At 48.4% G+C, this 16,381-nt stretch overlaps 1 protein-coding gene across 1 annotated transcript; it reads left to right on the top strand.

Annotated features, from left to right (window-relative positions):
- Nucleotides 1-11,538: 11,538 nt before the first annotated feature.
- On the top strand, nucleotides 11,539-15,992 carry LGALS2 (galectin 2). Its single transcript, XM_036891312.2, has 4 exons — nucleotides 11,539-11,684; nucleotides 14,082-14,164; nucleotides 15,345-15,501; nucleotides 15,668-15,992. The coding sequence occupies exons 1-4, from the start codon at nucleotides 11,679-11,681 to the stop codon at nucleotides 15,812-15,814; spliced, it is 393 nt and encodes a 130-aa protein (XP_036747207.1). The 5' UTR covers nucleotides 11,539-11,678; the 3' UTR covers nucleotides 15,815-15,992.
- The last annotated feature ends 389 nt before the right edge of the window (nucleotides 15,993-16,381 follow it).

The raw sequence follows: 16,381 nt of genomic DNA on the forward strand, positions 1-16,381 counted from the left end.
GGCCCTACCCCTTTCTCTTTCCTTTCCCCCAAAGCTTATACCTTCAGAGCGGCCGTCTTCACCCTCTCCTGCACCCCCAACTCTGCACACTGGCACTTTGTCTCCCTCCCAACTCCCAGGACAAGGACTTCAAGTACAGCAGGAAGGACTTGGATAAGCTCCAAGAAAAGACTTCCTTGTCTTTTGGTCGGAGTCGCAGCTGCTGGGGGATGGATGGGGGTGGGGGACAGGGCACGATTCCCATAGTTAGAGAATTCTGGAGCGGGAAGACATCTCTGAGATCCTTTCTAGTCCAGAGCTTTTCGCTCTTTTGGGGACAGGTACTCAGTGCACTTTACATCAGGACCAGCTGGACTCAAGTCTTACAGATCCTCAACCTTGTACAAATTTGGAGACCCCGTTAAAATCAAAGAATCTTAAATTATGCATGCAAAATACGTATTTATTTAGAGTGAGAAAATAAACTCCTGTAAGTTACAAACTTTAAAAAGCTGTTACAAACACCATAATCATAAAATCAGAACAATTAAGACATTTCTGCATAACTACCTGACATGTCCCTCTACTTTTTTTCCCCTACAATTTTGGGCACATGCTCTTCATATAGCAGTGATTTTATTATATTTACTGTAAGGAGAAAGAAAAGTCAGCTTAGCACCTGATCAAAAATGTTTTTTATTTTTTCATTTTAGAAAAGTTTTTTCAGCTTCTTAATCTGTCATTGGTAAATGCCCTGTAAATCTTAAACTTTTAATATTGTCGAATTTGGGAAAGCCAGATTTACTGTTATTTCATCAGGAGCTGCAGATTTTGTCAGAACAAAATGTGTTATATGCTGAGACACAACCCGTGTGTCATGACACGTAATATGTTCGACACCACGCACAGATGTAGTTGCTCTTTGTGGTACTGCTACAGGTTTGTATCCTACCATGGAGATGTTCCACTCAATTCTATTGCACATCATTCCCAACAAAAAAGAAAATAGCGTGGTGTACATTTATAATTATATATGCTGTGTTGACTGTCTTCCCAGTGGCGCAGAGTTCTATTGTCACTAGGGGTCAATGGCAACTAAATCTTCCACTTGTAATTTATGTATGGGAATTGGAAGTTTTCCACAGATGGGCTCCTGGCTCCATACAATGCAGACCTTGGTTCTCCTTCGCTGCCCATATTCTTCCCGTGTTGGGTGCCTAGGACTTACATCATGGTGAAACGGTGATGTGACCTCTTCCTGCACCTTTATGTCAGAACACCAGCTGATTCAGCAGAGTGGGTATGGATTATGGGAGTATATCTGCAAACCACTCCCTACTCTAGGATGCAAGCAATCACCTATTTGTAGAAGTGACTGTGAACCTTAAAACTATAACCCACTAAACTCAAACTAAATGTATGTGTAACTCAACTTTCCGTCAGTTAGATCTCAAATTAGTTGGACACAACCTTTAGAAAGAGAAAGGTGTTTTACTGATATGGAACCATCTCCAAGATATATTGTTAAGGGAATAAAACCAAGATCTGGGACGATGTGTATGGCATGCTCTCCCCAGGGTGATGCATAGAACGGAAGGAAGCATGAGAAGTGTATTTGCCTCTAAGTGGCTGTGGGGATTGGGGTAGAAGGGAACCTTTTTCCCGTAAAACCTTCATGTGCTTTGTGAAATGTTTTTTAAATCACATGCACATCTTAATTTTTCATTTTTTTGAGATAGATGCGTAGCAACTAACAAGCTATTATTCCTAATTTAGATTGTTCTCGTAGTGGCCAGCAGGAGGAGACAAACACCTTTTCTCTCCAAGAGAGAGGTTACCTCTTCTGCTTCCTCCTGAAAAACACCTGGGCTGTGCCCTGTGGCTGGAACCCAGAGTCCAGATGCAGCCTTAAAAGGAAAATAAGTGAACTAAGTTGCCATTATGAACTCCAGGGAAGCTCTGATTTTTAAGATAATTTATTGAGATATAATTCACATACCATATGATTCACCCATTTAAAGTATGCAAGTCAATGTTTTGGTATATTTACATTATTAATCTTAAAAAATTGTAACAAAATATATATCACATCGTTTTCCATTTTAACCATTTCCAAGTGTATAATTTAGTGGTATTAATTGCATTCACAATGTTGTGAAACCATCACCATCTATTTCCAAAACTTTTTCACTCCCCCAACAGAAATTCTGCAATCATTAGGCAGTGACTCCCCATCTCCCCCTCCTGCCCCCAGCCCCCTGGTAACCGCATAAATTCATAATTTCTGTCCCTATGAATTATAGATATTCAGAAAAGTGGAGTCATACCATATGTGGCTTTTGTCTTCCTTCTTTTACTGGGCGTGGTGTTTTGAGGGCTCATCATGTCATGGCATGTGTCAGCACTCCTTCCTTTTTAAGGCCAAGTCATAGCCCGTTGTGTGGCTATGCCACATTTTGTTTTAGGCATTCCTGTTGACAGATGCTTCAGTTTTTTCCATCTTGAATCTGTTGTGAATACTGTTGCTATGAACATCGGTGCACAAGTATCTCTTTGAGGCCCTGTTTTCAATTCCTTTCAGCTCCACCTAGGAGTGAAACTGCTGCATCATATGGCAATGCTACTTTTAGCTTTTTGAGGAACCGTCGAACTCTTTTCCATAAGGGCTGCACCCCTTTACATTCCCCCCAGCATTGTATGAGAGATAAATCTTTTGATTTTTAAAACCAAACAGGTGTCCACTGCTTGCCAGGAAGTGGACAGACTCTGGGGAACTGATGGCGAGATCTCTTACCCTCTTTGAAAATCAACTCCTGTGAGCGGGGAGGAGACACAAGGCAGGAAGACCAGAGAGGGAGTGGCCTAGAATTCTGCAAGGGAGAGGGCACATGAGTCTTCGAGTGGAGCAGTGAAACCTCCAGCCATGAGGTAGGCGGTAGGGGCAGGGGGACATGGCAGAGAGAGAAACCAAGACCCAGAGGTCTGTATGCATTGAGCTGGAAGGTAATCATTCCCAACCCCTCCTGCTATAGCTGGGGAGACCGAGGGTTGGGAACCTCATGTGTCCAGAGGAGAGGACGACTGTCTACTGAGAGCCAGCCCTGTGCAGGCCCCTGAGCACCTTACAGTAAATCTAATGGTGCAGGGGTGGGGGCTTGCAGTGGCCCAAAGCATGGGAAATATTCAGTAAATGCCAGCCATTCGCTATTAACTACAGAATAATAGTAGTAGAGCACCTCCTATGTGCCAGATTCTATATGCCAAGCCCATTCTCTCATTTAACCCTGTGGCAGTCCTGTGAAGTAGACATCTTTAAAATCATCCATTTTCCAGGTGAGGAAATCAAGGACATCTGGCCTGCCCAAGAGCCAGGAAGAGGCAGTCAGGACTTGAGGACAATGTCATTCCACCAAGGCCCCAGCACAGGTGGCAGTTTTGGACATGGGGCCACCATTCTATCTGGTCTCCTCCGGCACTGTGCTGACAGCCTATGGCCCCTGGGAGTTGGAGGAAGGTCTCTTACTGCTCTGGTTAGTGGGTTTCTGTGGTCATGAAGTTGATCTGCAGGAGTATTATGGGGCTCAGGGGCTGTCCCCACCCTATAAAGGGAGGTTTAGCCTCTGAAATGGATATTCCCCATGACCTTATGAGCCCCTGGAATCCTACAGCATCGGCTCCTTCCGGGGAGCAGGCCCTGGAGGCTGCTTGGTGGTGATGGGCACAGCCTGGAGCTAAAGGGGGAGCTGTCAGCCCCATCTGGTCCCCCTGCTATGCACAGCAGAGTGCCTTGCATGCCAAAGGGTCTTGATAAATGCTGACTAATGCATGGGCACAATGCCAAGCACATGGATCTGGCCTGCCCTTCTCCAGCCCATTAGAATTGTTGGAAGCCTGATTTGGGGAAAGGGGATAGCACCTCTCCATTACCCACTGGTCAGGATGCTCTTTCTAGAGGCCTGTGATCAGCCTCTGGGGCTGTTGGGGTTTAGGAGACAGCTGGCTCTGCCCTGCTTCCACCACTGTATTAACCCAGCAGGTGCCTTTACCTCCATGAGCCTCAGTTTCCTCATCCATTCAGTGGGCATAATAATACTCAGGTAGTAGGTGAAGATCAAATGGAATGGTATGCAAAGCACCTGGCATCTAGCCAACACCAAATAAATAGCTGTTCCCTTGTTCTTTTCCTCTCTGGTTTTCATGATTTAAGGAGAATGTGGATAAAGTGAAGGTTCCTATGGCCAGGATTTTCACCTGGCCCTGGTTGGCTTGCTTATTACACACATGTGGGCAATACATTATTATTGACTCTACATAAAAAGAGCTCCGTCCAGTGCTCTGGGCAACACAGTGGCATGGCCACAAGGCTGAACAGCTGCAGGAGAGCAGAGACTGGAGTGGTGGCAGCACAGAGGACAGAAACTGACATGGCTGAGGGGGCAGAGAGGCCCAGAGGTAGAGAATGGCTTGTTATATGCAGACTTGCTTCAAGTGGATGGGATTCTAGAGACTGACCTACCACCGTGGGAATAAAGTTGGGTATAAACCTTTTCACCCCAAGAATGTTCCATTGTCATTTTTTGGTCTCATTGAATCCATAGTGAACTAAACTTGCCTGGGTCTGAAACCCATTGGCAGGACAGGGGTGTGTGTCACATTGAGTTTATTAACCAATGTACCTCCCAGGTTTTACACACAATAATCAATAAGAGCTTACTGAATACTATTGTTGAATGAGTTACTAATTTGAATAGAATAGCTGGAAAAGGGAGATCTGAAGCCATATTTTCTTATAAACCTTCAAGTAAGAACAATGGTTGAAGTGACCGCAGCTCCTTCTGGAGAAAAAAAGGTCAGGGTGGCTGGGGCGAGCCTCCCGCTGCAGACACTGTTAGGGTAACTGTGCAGCCTCTTCATGTGGCCCGGGGACTGCGCTGAGGCCAGCCAGGAATCGGGGGAGGAGATGAGATTGTCTCCAGGGACAGATGTTGGATGAACAAGGAGGTCTTTCCAGGGGCCTTAGGGGCTTAGGGTGGACCAAAGACCTTAGGAGGCAGTGAGCTTCCTGTGGCTGTGGACCTCCTCTGGCCATTTACCACAGCAGGGCGGATAAATGCCCCTCTCCTCCCTGGCTTGCTTGCAGACAGATTACCCGCCTGCACGGAGGATGATACCGTCCAGCCCTTAGGGTTGTCAAGAGCTGGGAGCAGGGTGAGAATTATAATCCAGATGTTGCTTCTGCCCCCCCACGGACCCACTCCACCAGCTGTGGCCAGGCCATCAAGGCATACCAGACTCCATCATGCAAAAGAGGATGGGGTGGCCCAGGAGGAGGAACCGGGCTCAGGGCTGGGGTCTCCCCTTCTCCAGGAAGAGCACTCCAGGACCACCCAAGAAACAGAACAGCTTGCTTTACTTGTTTAATAGCCAGAGAGAGATTCTCTGTGGAAAGTGTTCCTCTTGCAGCATTGAAGCAGCAGAACACAGAATGTTATGGTCTCTTTTGTAAATCCGCCCAGCATTGTATGTGCATAGGTAGGTGTGACCCTGAGAAGGAGAGTCCCTGGTCCAAAGGGCCCAGGGAACGTGCTGGAGGAAGTGGGGAGGATCTGGTAGGTCTAGTGGTAGGTGGTGTCTCACTAAATTGGAGTCTCTGAAAATATCCACCTTTCCATGGCCCTGTGATGAATGCTTCCAGCCCCTGATCCACCGTCCAATCACCCGTCCACCCAGCCGACTCTTCACCCATGTGTCCACGCACCATTCACTTTCTCATCCTCCCCTGCACCCAGCCACCTGCCACCCAGCCACCCACCCACCTTGGAATTAAGACCAATGTGATAATGTCCAGCCAAGAGCTGGGGAAGAGCTCTGGGTGGAGGCAACAGCAAGGACGAAGGCTGGAGGCTCGAATGAGCTTGGTGAATTCAAGGGCCAGCCTGGCCAGGGAGCACGTGGGGGAGCTGAGGCTGCACGGTGGACGGGCCAAGACCAGTGCCCTTGGCAGCCAAGAGGGGAGTCTGGATTTTGTTCCAAGTGCCAGAAGAAGCCATTGGAGGGTTTAGAGCAGGACAGGGGTGTTGTCATTTATATTTAACAAAGACCAATAGGTTGGGGAAGGATTATGGGGGAAGGAGTGGAAAAGGGGAGACAGGGAAATGGCCGCATTCACCCCCTCCTCTTGCTTCTCCAAATTCCTTCTTCCCCAGGGTTCCTCCCCAATTCCAGCTGGGTGAGAATGACCCAAGAACTCCATGGGCCTGGGCAGTCCTGCAGGGATGCCAGCCTGGAGTGCAGCCAGGTGCGAGCAGCAGCTGGGGCTCAGGGTGGGGGCACAGAGCCTGGTGACTGGGTTAAATATTGAAGATCCCTGGGCAGGAGATGGCAAGGGCTCTGTGGAGGCCCTTGAAGGACAGTCAGCTGGGCAGAGCTGGAGAAGCAGGGCTGGACATCCTCTCAGGCAGCCTGGAGTTCCAAGCAGACCTCGTAATAATAATTAACAACAGTGAACATTTAGTCAACACAACATGGGTCAGCACTGTGCTTAGCAGTTCACATAACTTCCCCCTTAAGGCTCCTATATACCCCGTGAGGTGTGACAATTCCCATTTTACAGACGGATAAACTGAAGCCCAAAGAGATTATGTGACTTGCCCAAGATCACACAGCTATAGAAAGGCCTCCCTGTGCCTGAGGCTAACACCCTTGTAGGAAGACTGGGAATAGGAATAGTCCATGGGGGCTGGAAGGCCTGGACCATGAGCCCCAGCTCTGTCCAGGAAAGATGGGGCCCCTAACTTACTGATAGGCTCATCTGGCCCCTTGGAACATACATGAGGCTGACACCAGCATCTTTCTTCCCACCCCATGCTCCCGTCCCAGGCCTCCCCATCTCTGGGAAGGGGGACACTGGATTCCCAAGGAGAGGGGCAGGGGAACGAAGGTGCCGGCCAACCAGAGCCCGGACTGCTGGACGCTGCTCATTGCAAAGTCACCTGTGCTTCTGCTCTCTCCACTGTCATCCTGGACACCTGGCCCACTGTCTTGGGTGAGACTTTACTCATTCAGGAATTTTTTTCCAATGGAGGAGAGAAAGACATTTATTTATTTATTTTATTAATTTTAGCACCATTATGTGCACCACAGGCACAGGATCATAATTTAAAATTAATTTTAAAAAATTAAAAAATTCTCACAATCACCCCATGAAGAAGGTGCTATCAGCTCCCCTTCACAGATGAAGAGACAGGCTTGAAGTGACTCACCGTGGCTACTTGTAGGTGACAAAGCCAGGCCTGACATTGACCCGTTCGATCCCAAAAGCCTGGTGCTTTCCATGCCCCCAACCTGCTCCTTCTGTCACCCCAGAGGATGCTGGGGAGGGGTGAGCAGGGGCGGTATCACTGACGTGTGGAGCTGTTTGTCCACGGGGAGGAGGAGGACAGGAGAGGAGATAAGCAGGGATCTCACGGACCTCAGGACCAAAGTCCCCCAACGGCAGGAGGCCAGTGGGCGAAGTTACTGGGACCCACAGGCCGACTTCTCCACTGGGTGCAGCAGGCAGGGTGCCTTGGGCCCAGGACATCTTAGAGACGTACTGACATGTTTTAATTTCTTGTAAAATTGGCAGAAAAAAATGAACTTTTGGGTGGAAGAAAATGTTTTTTCTTTTTTTTAAATTAAGGTACAGTTGACATAGAACATTATATTAGTTGCAAGTGTATGACATAATGATCTGATATTTGTATACATTGCAAAATAATCATCATACTAAATCTACTTACCATCCATCACCACACATAATTATACTTTTGTTTTCTTGTGATGAGGACTTCTAAGATCGACTCTTTTGGTAGCCTACAAGTATGCAACACAGTATTATTGTGTTACAGTCACCATGGTCGCATTCCATTCCCAGGTCTTACTTATTTTGTAACTGGAGTTTGCACCTTTTGACCCCCTTCACCCATTTCGCCAACCCCCAAGAAAAAAATGTTTTTATATATAACTTTGATATACTCATTGAATGCACTTGTAAAATATAATTATATGTGTGCGTGTTTATGTATGTGTGCATATATACAAGTATATGTATAAATATCTTTTAGTGGAGGAAGGGGCCCATGAGGGCACAAGTGCCTCAGGCTCATGGAAGTTATAATGCAGCCGGCCCCATTATGGGTTTGGGTGAACTGCCTCCCTCACAGCCAACACAGGTGGGGCACTGGGCTCCTGGTAATAATAATAATGATGAATAATATCTGCTAACTATTAAAGAAGCGCCAGGCTTTATCTCCTGTAATCCTCATAAAACTCATGGTTCTCTTTTTATAGAGGAGATGGAGCTGAGAGAGGTTAAGGACCTGGGCCTGAGGTCACGCAGCTGGCAAGAGGCAGAACTGGGTTCCAATCTTGAACTGTCCTCCAAATTACATTCCAGGACCGCTCCTACCCCAGGAGTCTGGAACCTTCCGAAGCTTTCCACTGGGGGGCTTAATTAATTGTTTTCTGGTTGTTTCCTGTATCCAAGCTAGTCTCCCCACCTAGACTTGGTCTGCTTAAGGCCTGGCTGTATTTCATACTCTCAATCCCATGTATTTAGATAAAGTCTCACATGCTTGTGTTATATTAGGGAGACCCTGTGTGGCCAGCTAAGCAACGTCCCTCTTGGAATCCCAGAGGTACACACACAAGTTCCTTTGTTATGGCTGCTCCTCACCATGACCTCTGAGTGCAGCCTGGTGGCTCCATGCACAGTTCAGTGAGGGCAGTTCTTTAAGGGCCCATACAAAGCCCTGGGAACCCACTTCTGTCACTGTTTTATTCACTTAATATTGCACCATGAGCAAGGAATTGTAGATATAATTGATCTCCGAGAAATGTGATTTTCGAGGGCTGCACAATAGTTCATGTATATTTTTGTAGCATCATCAGCTTAGCCAGTCTTGTATTATGGATGTCACACTTTCCATCTCTTCCCCAATGATGATGATGATGATGATTTTGCTATTCAGTAAGAAGTCATCAACAAATATTTATTAAGCATGTACTAAGTGCTGAGAATAACTGCCTGATTATCTGGCTTGATTCAAGGGTAACATTCGGAATATTGAACAGAACATCTCAAAACCTATGAGATGTGGCCAAAGTGGTCATGAGGACAATTTATAGCCTTAAATGCATTTACTAGTAAAAAAAAAGATGAAAACTAATGAACTAAACATTCAACTTGAGAAGCTAGAAAAAGAGCAATAAAGTGAAAAAACACTCAAAGAAACAATTCATAAGCATAAAGGAAGGAAATAAGGAAGGAAACACAACCAAGAGCTGGTTCTTTAAGAAGATGAATGTCTAGGGACATGCACGGACTATAGATTCTTTGGTCAGGAGGCCTTCATGGATGTCACTTCTCCCACCAAGGTTTTGATAACAATTGTTTAGCAAGGCACACTGGTTATCTATGGCTGGGAACAAATCAACCAACACTTAGGGACTTAAAACAAGAAACACCTTCCTCATAGTTTCTCTGGGTCAGGAATCCAGGCAGCACTTAGCTGGGGGCCTCTGGGTCGGGGTCTCTCCCAAGACTGCAGGACTGTCTCTCTCAAGGTGTTGGTTCCACCAGCCATCCCAAGGCTTAAGGGTGCGGGAGAGAGAGACAGAGAGAGACGGGGGGGGGGGGCTACAATTCTTTCATCTTTCTTTTGTAATCAGTCATTTTATGACTTCATCTTGAAAGTGGGAGCCATCATTTTTGTCCTATTCCAGCGTTCTGTTAGGTAGAATTCAACCACACTGAAAGGGAGCCAATTAAACAAGGGTGTGAATACTAGGATGTGGGGATCTTTGGGGGCCATCTCACAGCTGCCACCGCACACAGGTTCAAGGTCACACAACTGGAGGTCAAATGCTCTTTTTGCTAAGTGAGAGCCATGCTACATGTCTTGGTAGTCACCTGAGCAACGGGTTGGTTGACAAGGCAAGCTCTGCTACTTACCAGTTGTATAAGACCTGCGACCCCTTCCCTATCTGAAAAGTGGGGTCCTAATAAAGATCGCCTTGAGAATTTATTGAATTTATGGTGATGAGGAGAAACTGTGCTTTGTAAAGTGTAAAACCCTTCAGTAGGTAGATGTTATTAAGAGAACAAGGCTGGAGATGTGAGAGTTGGTGATTCTGGGTTTTTTTCTTTTCTTCAAATCTGTCATGGATGTAAACTATACGCCCAGAGAAGTGCAAATGCAGAGTGTGGTAGTGTTCCCGTCTCTCAACATTCTTCTAAAGCAACTGAACGTGTTAAGTTCTTACTTTGTGCACTTTCCAAAACCTACACTGAGCTAGAATTACTACCATAATCAGAAAAATACCACCTTTACAGGGTGTAGTTTCTGTTGTTCGGAGAGGTCCTGCTTATAAAGCACTTAAAAACTTCTTATCTTGTTTGGGCTTCACCATGGCCCTGGGAGAAAGGCCAAAAGGGTTGATTTCCTTATGGGTTAAAATGAGGAAATTGCTCTCCTCTCCAGCAGGCCGGGGCCTGAAGGTGGTGTCCTATGTGAGTGATGGGCAGCGAGCCACCCGTCAGCTGCTGGCACTGGAGGGCACTCAGCAGGCCTAGCCTCCCAGCACCCCACCCAGAGCAGCCACTGCCAGCTCCGAGGGAAACCACGCTGGCTCACCAAACCAGGACTCTAGAAGACTCCCACTTTGGGAATCCACCCTAAATAAGCAGCCATGATGCAGCCAGACTTTGTGGGCAAATAGATTTAATGCAGCAGTACTTTTAACAGCAAACCTTAAAGAGTTCCTGTAAGTTGGTTGAATAAATTGAGTCACTGAAAGGTGATGTATTTCACTGCCACTAAAATATACTTTTGAAATATGGATTTGTAGGCTTTAACGTTTACTGAATGAAGTGGGACAAACAATTGCATAGACAGAGGGGTGTGTATGATAGACAATCCCTAGAAATCTGCATGGCAGGAAAGGTGCCAGTAGAGTTAACCGATTCCCTACTGGTGGTGGGATTATGAGTGATTGTTTTTCTTCTTATTTGGTACCTTAAATTGCCTATGGTAAATTAGCAATTACCTAAGTGAAGGGCCAAGCATTTAAATCACCAGTACATCCTTTACCTCAGCGCCCTCACTTCTCCACTTTAACAGTTTGTTAGATACTTCTAGGTGTTTTCTTTGAATCCACCATGTATTGCTTTTAAAACTCACATGAACAAACATCATAGGTTGATGAAACATACAAAAGATTCTCTCACAATGAATCTTGATATCAGAGAAAGCAAAAAGCTTAGAACATTTATACAAAGCAAGTCTCTCTGTTTAAGGGCCAGGAAAAAGGCTCAGGGACGTTGGGTAGCCTGCCAAGCTCACACACCAGTCCTGTGCTCCTCCTGGGCCGCCTCCCTGGGGCTCTGGGAGGAGGTGGGAGGCTGGGTGGGAGGGAACCTGGGAGGATTCTCTGGGCTGGGCTGGGCTGGGCAGCTCGGGTGAGGAGCCTGCCGCCTCTTTGTTCTGGGTACCAGGATGTGGTGGGGAAGAGACACCTGAGCAGAAGGGTCCAAAGTCCCCATTTACAGCCTTGGGGAAGTTAATGTGTAATATTCCAGGATATAAGCTGGACCCTGAAGTGAGATCCTGAGCTCACACCCCCAGAAGCTACGGGTGCTGCTGCGAGGAGCTGCTGCCATGTCGGTGAGGATGTGGTGCCCGCACTGCCACCTGCTCCATTCATCTGGTCTTAGCCTGAGCCGGGCTAGGGTGGGGTTGCTGAGGGAAAAGCACTGGGGCCTGGGTTTCCCCACCTGTAGAGCTAGGAAGTTGGACAGACGTCTCCATGTCCATCAGCATGGAGGCTCTCTGCTTCCTCCATTACTGGGAGCCTGAGCCTGTCTCTTCCCTGCTCTACACTCAGTTTTCTCATCACTGGTAATAGGAGCAGTAATAATAACTGCTAACATCTATTGAGCTTTATGAAGATGAAGAAACAGGTTTGGAGATTAAATTGCCCAAGATCACAGTCTGGAAGTTGCAGGGGTGTGAATGGATCCCCTTTGAGGTCCCTGATTCTTTGGTTCCAAACTGGGCTCTACCATAGCTTGCTGTGTGGCCTTGGATAAGTCACTGCCCCTCTCTGAGCCTCAATTTCCCTCATTTGTGGAACTGGAATCACTGATGGAGTCTCCTGAGGATTAGATGGTGTATTAATTTCCTGTGGCTGCCCTAACAGATTTATTCTTTCACAGTTTTGGAGGCTGGAGGTCTGAAATCAAGGTGTCAGTAGGGCCCACTCTCTCCAAAGGCCCTGGGAGGGTCCTTTCAAATCTCTTCCAGCTTCCGGTGCTGCAGGCAATCTATAGCATTCCTTGGCTTGCAGCTGCACCAGTCCAATCTCTGTCTCTGTCTTCACCTGGCCTCTCATCTGTGTGTCTGTGTTTCTGGGTCCCATCTTCCTCCTTCTTATAAGGACACCAGTCATATTGGATTCAGGGCCTGCCCTAAGCCAGTACAACCTCACCTTAACTTGAATATATCCTGCAAAGACCCTATTTCCAAATAGGTCACATTTACAGGTTCAAGGTGGACATGACTTTTTGGGAGACACTCTTCAAGCGGGTACAGATGGGAGGCAGGATGGGAACTGACTAGCAGGGGGGCAGGGTGGAGGGGAGGCTGCTCTTCCTCCTCTGACACTCGGGGAGGACCTCTGTGGCCCAGGGACTTTCTTCCTCCCTCCTTCCCCTGGCACTCCCCAGCCCCCCACTCTTTCTTTCCTCCTTCTCTAGAGACCATCTAGTCCAAATCCCTTATATTAAAGATGGGGGAACTGAAGTCCAGAAAGGGGCACACCTGGCCCAGGTCACTCAGCCAGTTAGGGTCAGGGCCAGAGCCAGATCCCTGACCGCTGACCACAGGCTCCCCCGACCCCCACCCCAGCCTCCTGTCTCCAGGCCTCGGACTCGGATGCAGACGCACCCCTTACCCTGGCCTCTGATGCCCCTGCCCTGGAGCTGCCCCTGCCTCATCCTTGGTGGCTTGAGAACTTCTGTTTCAGGCAGGCAGCTCCCAGGAGGTACCAAAAATCAAAAACCAAAAATATCAGTGAGCAGAAATCCCACAATGTCAAACTGTTCTCCCATAAAGTATTCTAAATCTTCGCTGCCTGCTGCATCCCGTCAGGCCCCAACCTGCACCCTCCAATCATGGATGTGAAAGTGAACATTTTCTTGGTCTTGGATAATGAGCTTTGAAAACTCAGCTTTGAGACCCTTCCTTTTAGCCATGGTGTGGCTGCAGGAATGCTTGCTTTATAGAAATTTAGGTGCAGCTGAGGTCTTATGGAAAAATAAGGAGTAAACGAATAATAACAATAAGTAATCATAATGATGGCCACCCCTGGATTTGCATTTAGTCTGTGCCAGGCCCTATATGAGGGGCTTTGCAAACGTGATCTTGCTTCTCCCAACCAGCTTCAAGATGGGTGCTATTAACCTCAGGGCTCTCCGTGGTGTCTTTTAGAGAGTGGGTCCTCAGCAACAAGTTTTGAATGAATCAGTCAGCCCATTTTACAGATGAGGAAAGTAAGGTTTGGAGAGGGACTTTGATGGACATGTTAATTCATGTGACTTATGGAGTTTTACAGATTCTTGGTTTTGGATGGACCAAGACCTGAGTGCCTCTGACAGTCATTTTCTGTTAGTAAAATTTCCAACTGTGGGCAGGAACTTAACGTATCCTTGTTTGGAGGATTCTGAGGGTAATGTGCTTCATCACTTGAACATATTTTGGAGCTGTGAGGTCAGCAGAGACTACTCTACCCATTTTATAGATGGGTACCCCGAGGTTCCCCCAGCTGGGCCCTGTCTCCAGATCCAGCTCTTCTAATCAGGCTGTGTGGATGAGAATGAAGCAAAATGGGCAAGTGGGGCTCTGCAAAGTTTTGCTCAGAGCACTCTGGCTCTTCACCTTCTCAGCTGAGAGCCCTCAGGTGCCCAGAGGAAGAGTGAGGCCTGTGCCATGTGGGCCTCACCCACAGAAGGGTGCTGGGTATGTGTGGGACTGATGTGTGGGACCATTTCTCTGTTCGTGCAGGGGAAATTTGAGATTACGAACATGGACATGAAGCTGGGGACAACCCTGAAGTTGAAGGGCAAGATTGCCAGTGATGCTAGTGGGTAAGCCAGGTGGGAGGCAGGGTAGGGTGGGAAGGAAGGGCACTGGCCGCAGCCCTGGTACAGGCCGGGGAGGTGGGGGCAGGCAGGGCAGCCCTGTGGGACCGTGGGTGAGAGTGACCTCAGGCCAAGGGGGCTGTTTGGATGTCTCTGCTCACTCTCACACCCCTCCCACACCCCTGCGGACTTGTCTCCTGTAGGGCTGGCCCACACCTCTGGCTCCTCTCCCATAGGGCTGGCCCACACCTCTGAGGCTAGGTTTGGGGACCCTCAGAATTTCACAGCGCAGGCCACATGCTCTATTTCTTGGCCCCACAGACACTGAAAGAGTGAGTGGAGAATCCCTTGGATCTCTGCCCAGTCCTGTGGGTCGGGTGCCTCTACTGAGGCCCAAACCCGGCACATCACCCTCTTCAGCCCGCACAACGGCCCCAGGCTGCCTTTCACGCTTGTTAAACCAGGGACAGTCACCAGGGGGTGCCAAGCGGCCTCATTTGCATCCTCTCCATTAGATCAAGACAAGTCTAACCCCCCAGGCATTCCGGCTCCGCATTACGCTCTCCTGGGTGAAGAATAATTTCAGCATTTCTTGGAACTCATCTCCATTAGCTCTTGGTTGGGGAGGGGCAGGCACCCTCATAGGGTAGGAGCCAAGGGAAATCATCCCTTGCTCTTACTTGGGTCCCCCAAGGTTGCAGCAATGTGGGCTCTCTCTGGTCTCAGACCCCCAGTGAACGCACCCCATGACTCAGAATGTCCTACTTTCACCCTGAAGGTCTAAACCAGGCTCCTGAAGTGATCCTGCCAGGAGATCACACAACCCCTGGTCACAAACCTTCAGTGACAAGGAGCTCACCACCTAGATTGACAATTGCTTATGGCCAAACTTAGTAAGTCTTCAGATAGCTAAGCACAGCCATTCCCTCCCTGAGAATAGACACACCCAATTCGTGAAGGTGTCAGTATCAGTTACCCTTTTGTTGAGAGCCACGCTCCGATGGAATGTGATACTACACTGCCGGCTCTGACCAGGTTGCCAGCTCCTGTGTTTTAAGGCACAGACCTCAAGGAACACATTTCTTTGATGATTCTTCTAGCTTGTGGTCAGCCAAAACCCTGTGGCCCCAGCTATTTTACCTGGAACTGGCCTCTAAATCTTCACCTGGTACCCCTTTTCCTGCAGCTTTATGATTAATCTGGGCCAGCAGGCAGATAAACTGGCTCTGCATTTCAACCCTCGCATCCGTGAATCCGTCATTGTCTGCAACTCACGGGATGGCAACTGGGGACAGGAGCAACGGGACAATCACATGTGCTTCAGTCCAGGGTCAGAGGTCAAGGTGAGGTCAAAGGGGAATGAGGCCTAAGGAAGTGGTCAAGGGGAGAGCCCAGATGGTAGGGCACCCTGGCCTAGACATGTGCTGGTACTGTGAGCCACTGGGCTCTGTCTTGGCCCATTTCCAGGGCCTCTTACATCCCTGACACCCACTCTCCCTCCCTCTGCAGTTCACCGTGACCTTTGAGAGTGACAAGTTCAAGATGACACTGCCAGACGGGCACCAGTTGACCTTTCCCAACAGACTGGGTTACAGCCACCTGAGCTACCTGTGTGTGGAAGGCGGGTTCAACATCTCCTCCTTCAAGTTTGACTGAGTGGGCAGCACATCGCCGGATGAGGACCCTGAAGGATCCGCAGTATGGAGTCCCTGTCCTACACTGCTACCTAGTCACATAGGGTCAGCAGCCGCTCGGTCCTGGCTTCCCACCTGCTCTTCCCGGCCCTCTGACCCCATTTTCCTCTCCCAAGGCTAAGAACAAACCAAAGAATCCACTTTCGTCTAGTCTTTCTGTGGCAGAAACTGCAGTTGTGTTCCAGGCATTTGAATGCCCTCAGTTTATGACAGAGGAAACTGAGGCACAAGGTCATAGCCTACCAAGGAAGGGGGTTGGAACAGGCTCCCAAATACTTTTAAGCACCTGCTCCTGTCTACCCGTCTCCTATTATAACCAGGGCAAGTGCCAAGCCATCCTGTGGGATTACGGGCAGTGGCTGGTTCCTGGCACCTTGGCCAGGGGCAGCTCCCGGAACTGCTGATAAGGGCTCCCACCTGCGCCTCTTATCAGAGGACCATTCATTCCAGTCTGGTTACTCATTACCCCCTACCTGGGTCCCTCTCCTCAGTGGGGCCCTGAGGGAGGTCCTTGGCTTTCTAAACCCAG

The sequence above is a fragment of the Manis pentadactyla genome, chromosome 10 (genome assembly GCF_030020395.1).
Source record: "Manis pentadactyla isolate mManPen7 chromosome 10, mManPen7.hap1, whole genome shotgun sequence".
NCBI classification, from domain to species: domain Eukaryota; kingdom Metazoa; phylum Chordata; class Mammalia; order Pholidota; family Manidae; genus Manis; species Manis pentadactyla.

Coding starts and splice junctions, on each gene's coding strand:
- LGALS2 (XM_036891312.2), top strand. Junction 14,165..15,344: donor ATTGCCAGTGATGCTAGTGG/GTAAGCCAGGTG, acceptor CTTTTCCTGCAG/CTTTATGATTAATCTGGGCC. Junction 15,502..15,667: donor GTCCAGGGTCAGAGGTCAAG/GTGAGGTCAAAG, acceptor CTCCCTCTGCAG/TTCACCGTGACCTTTGAGAG.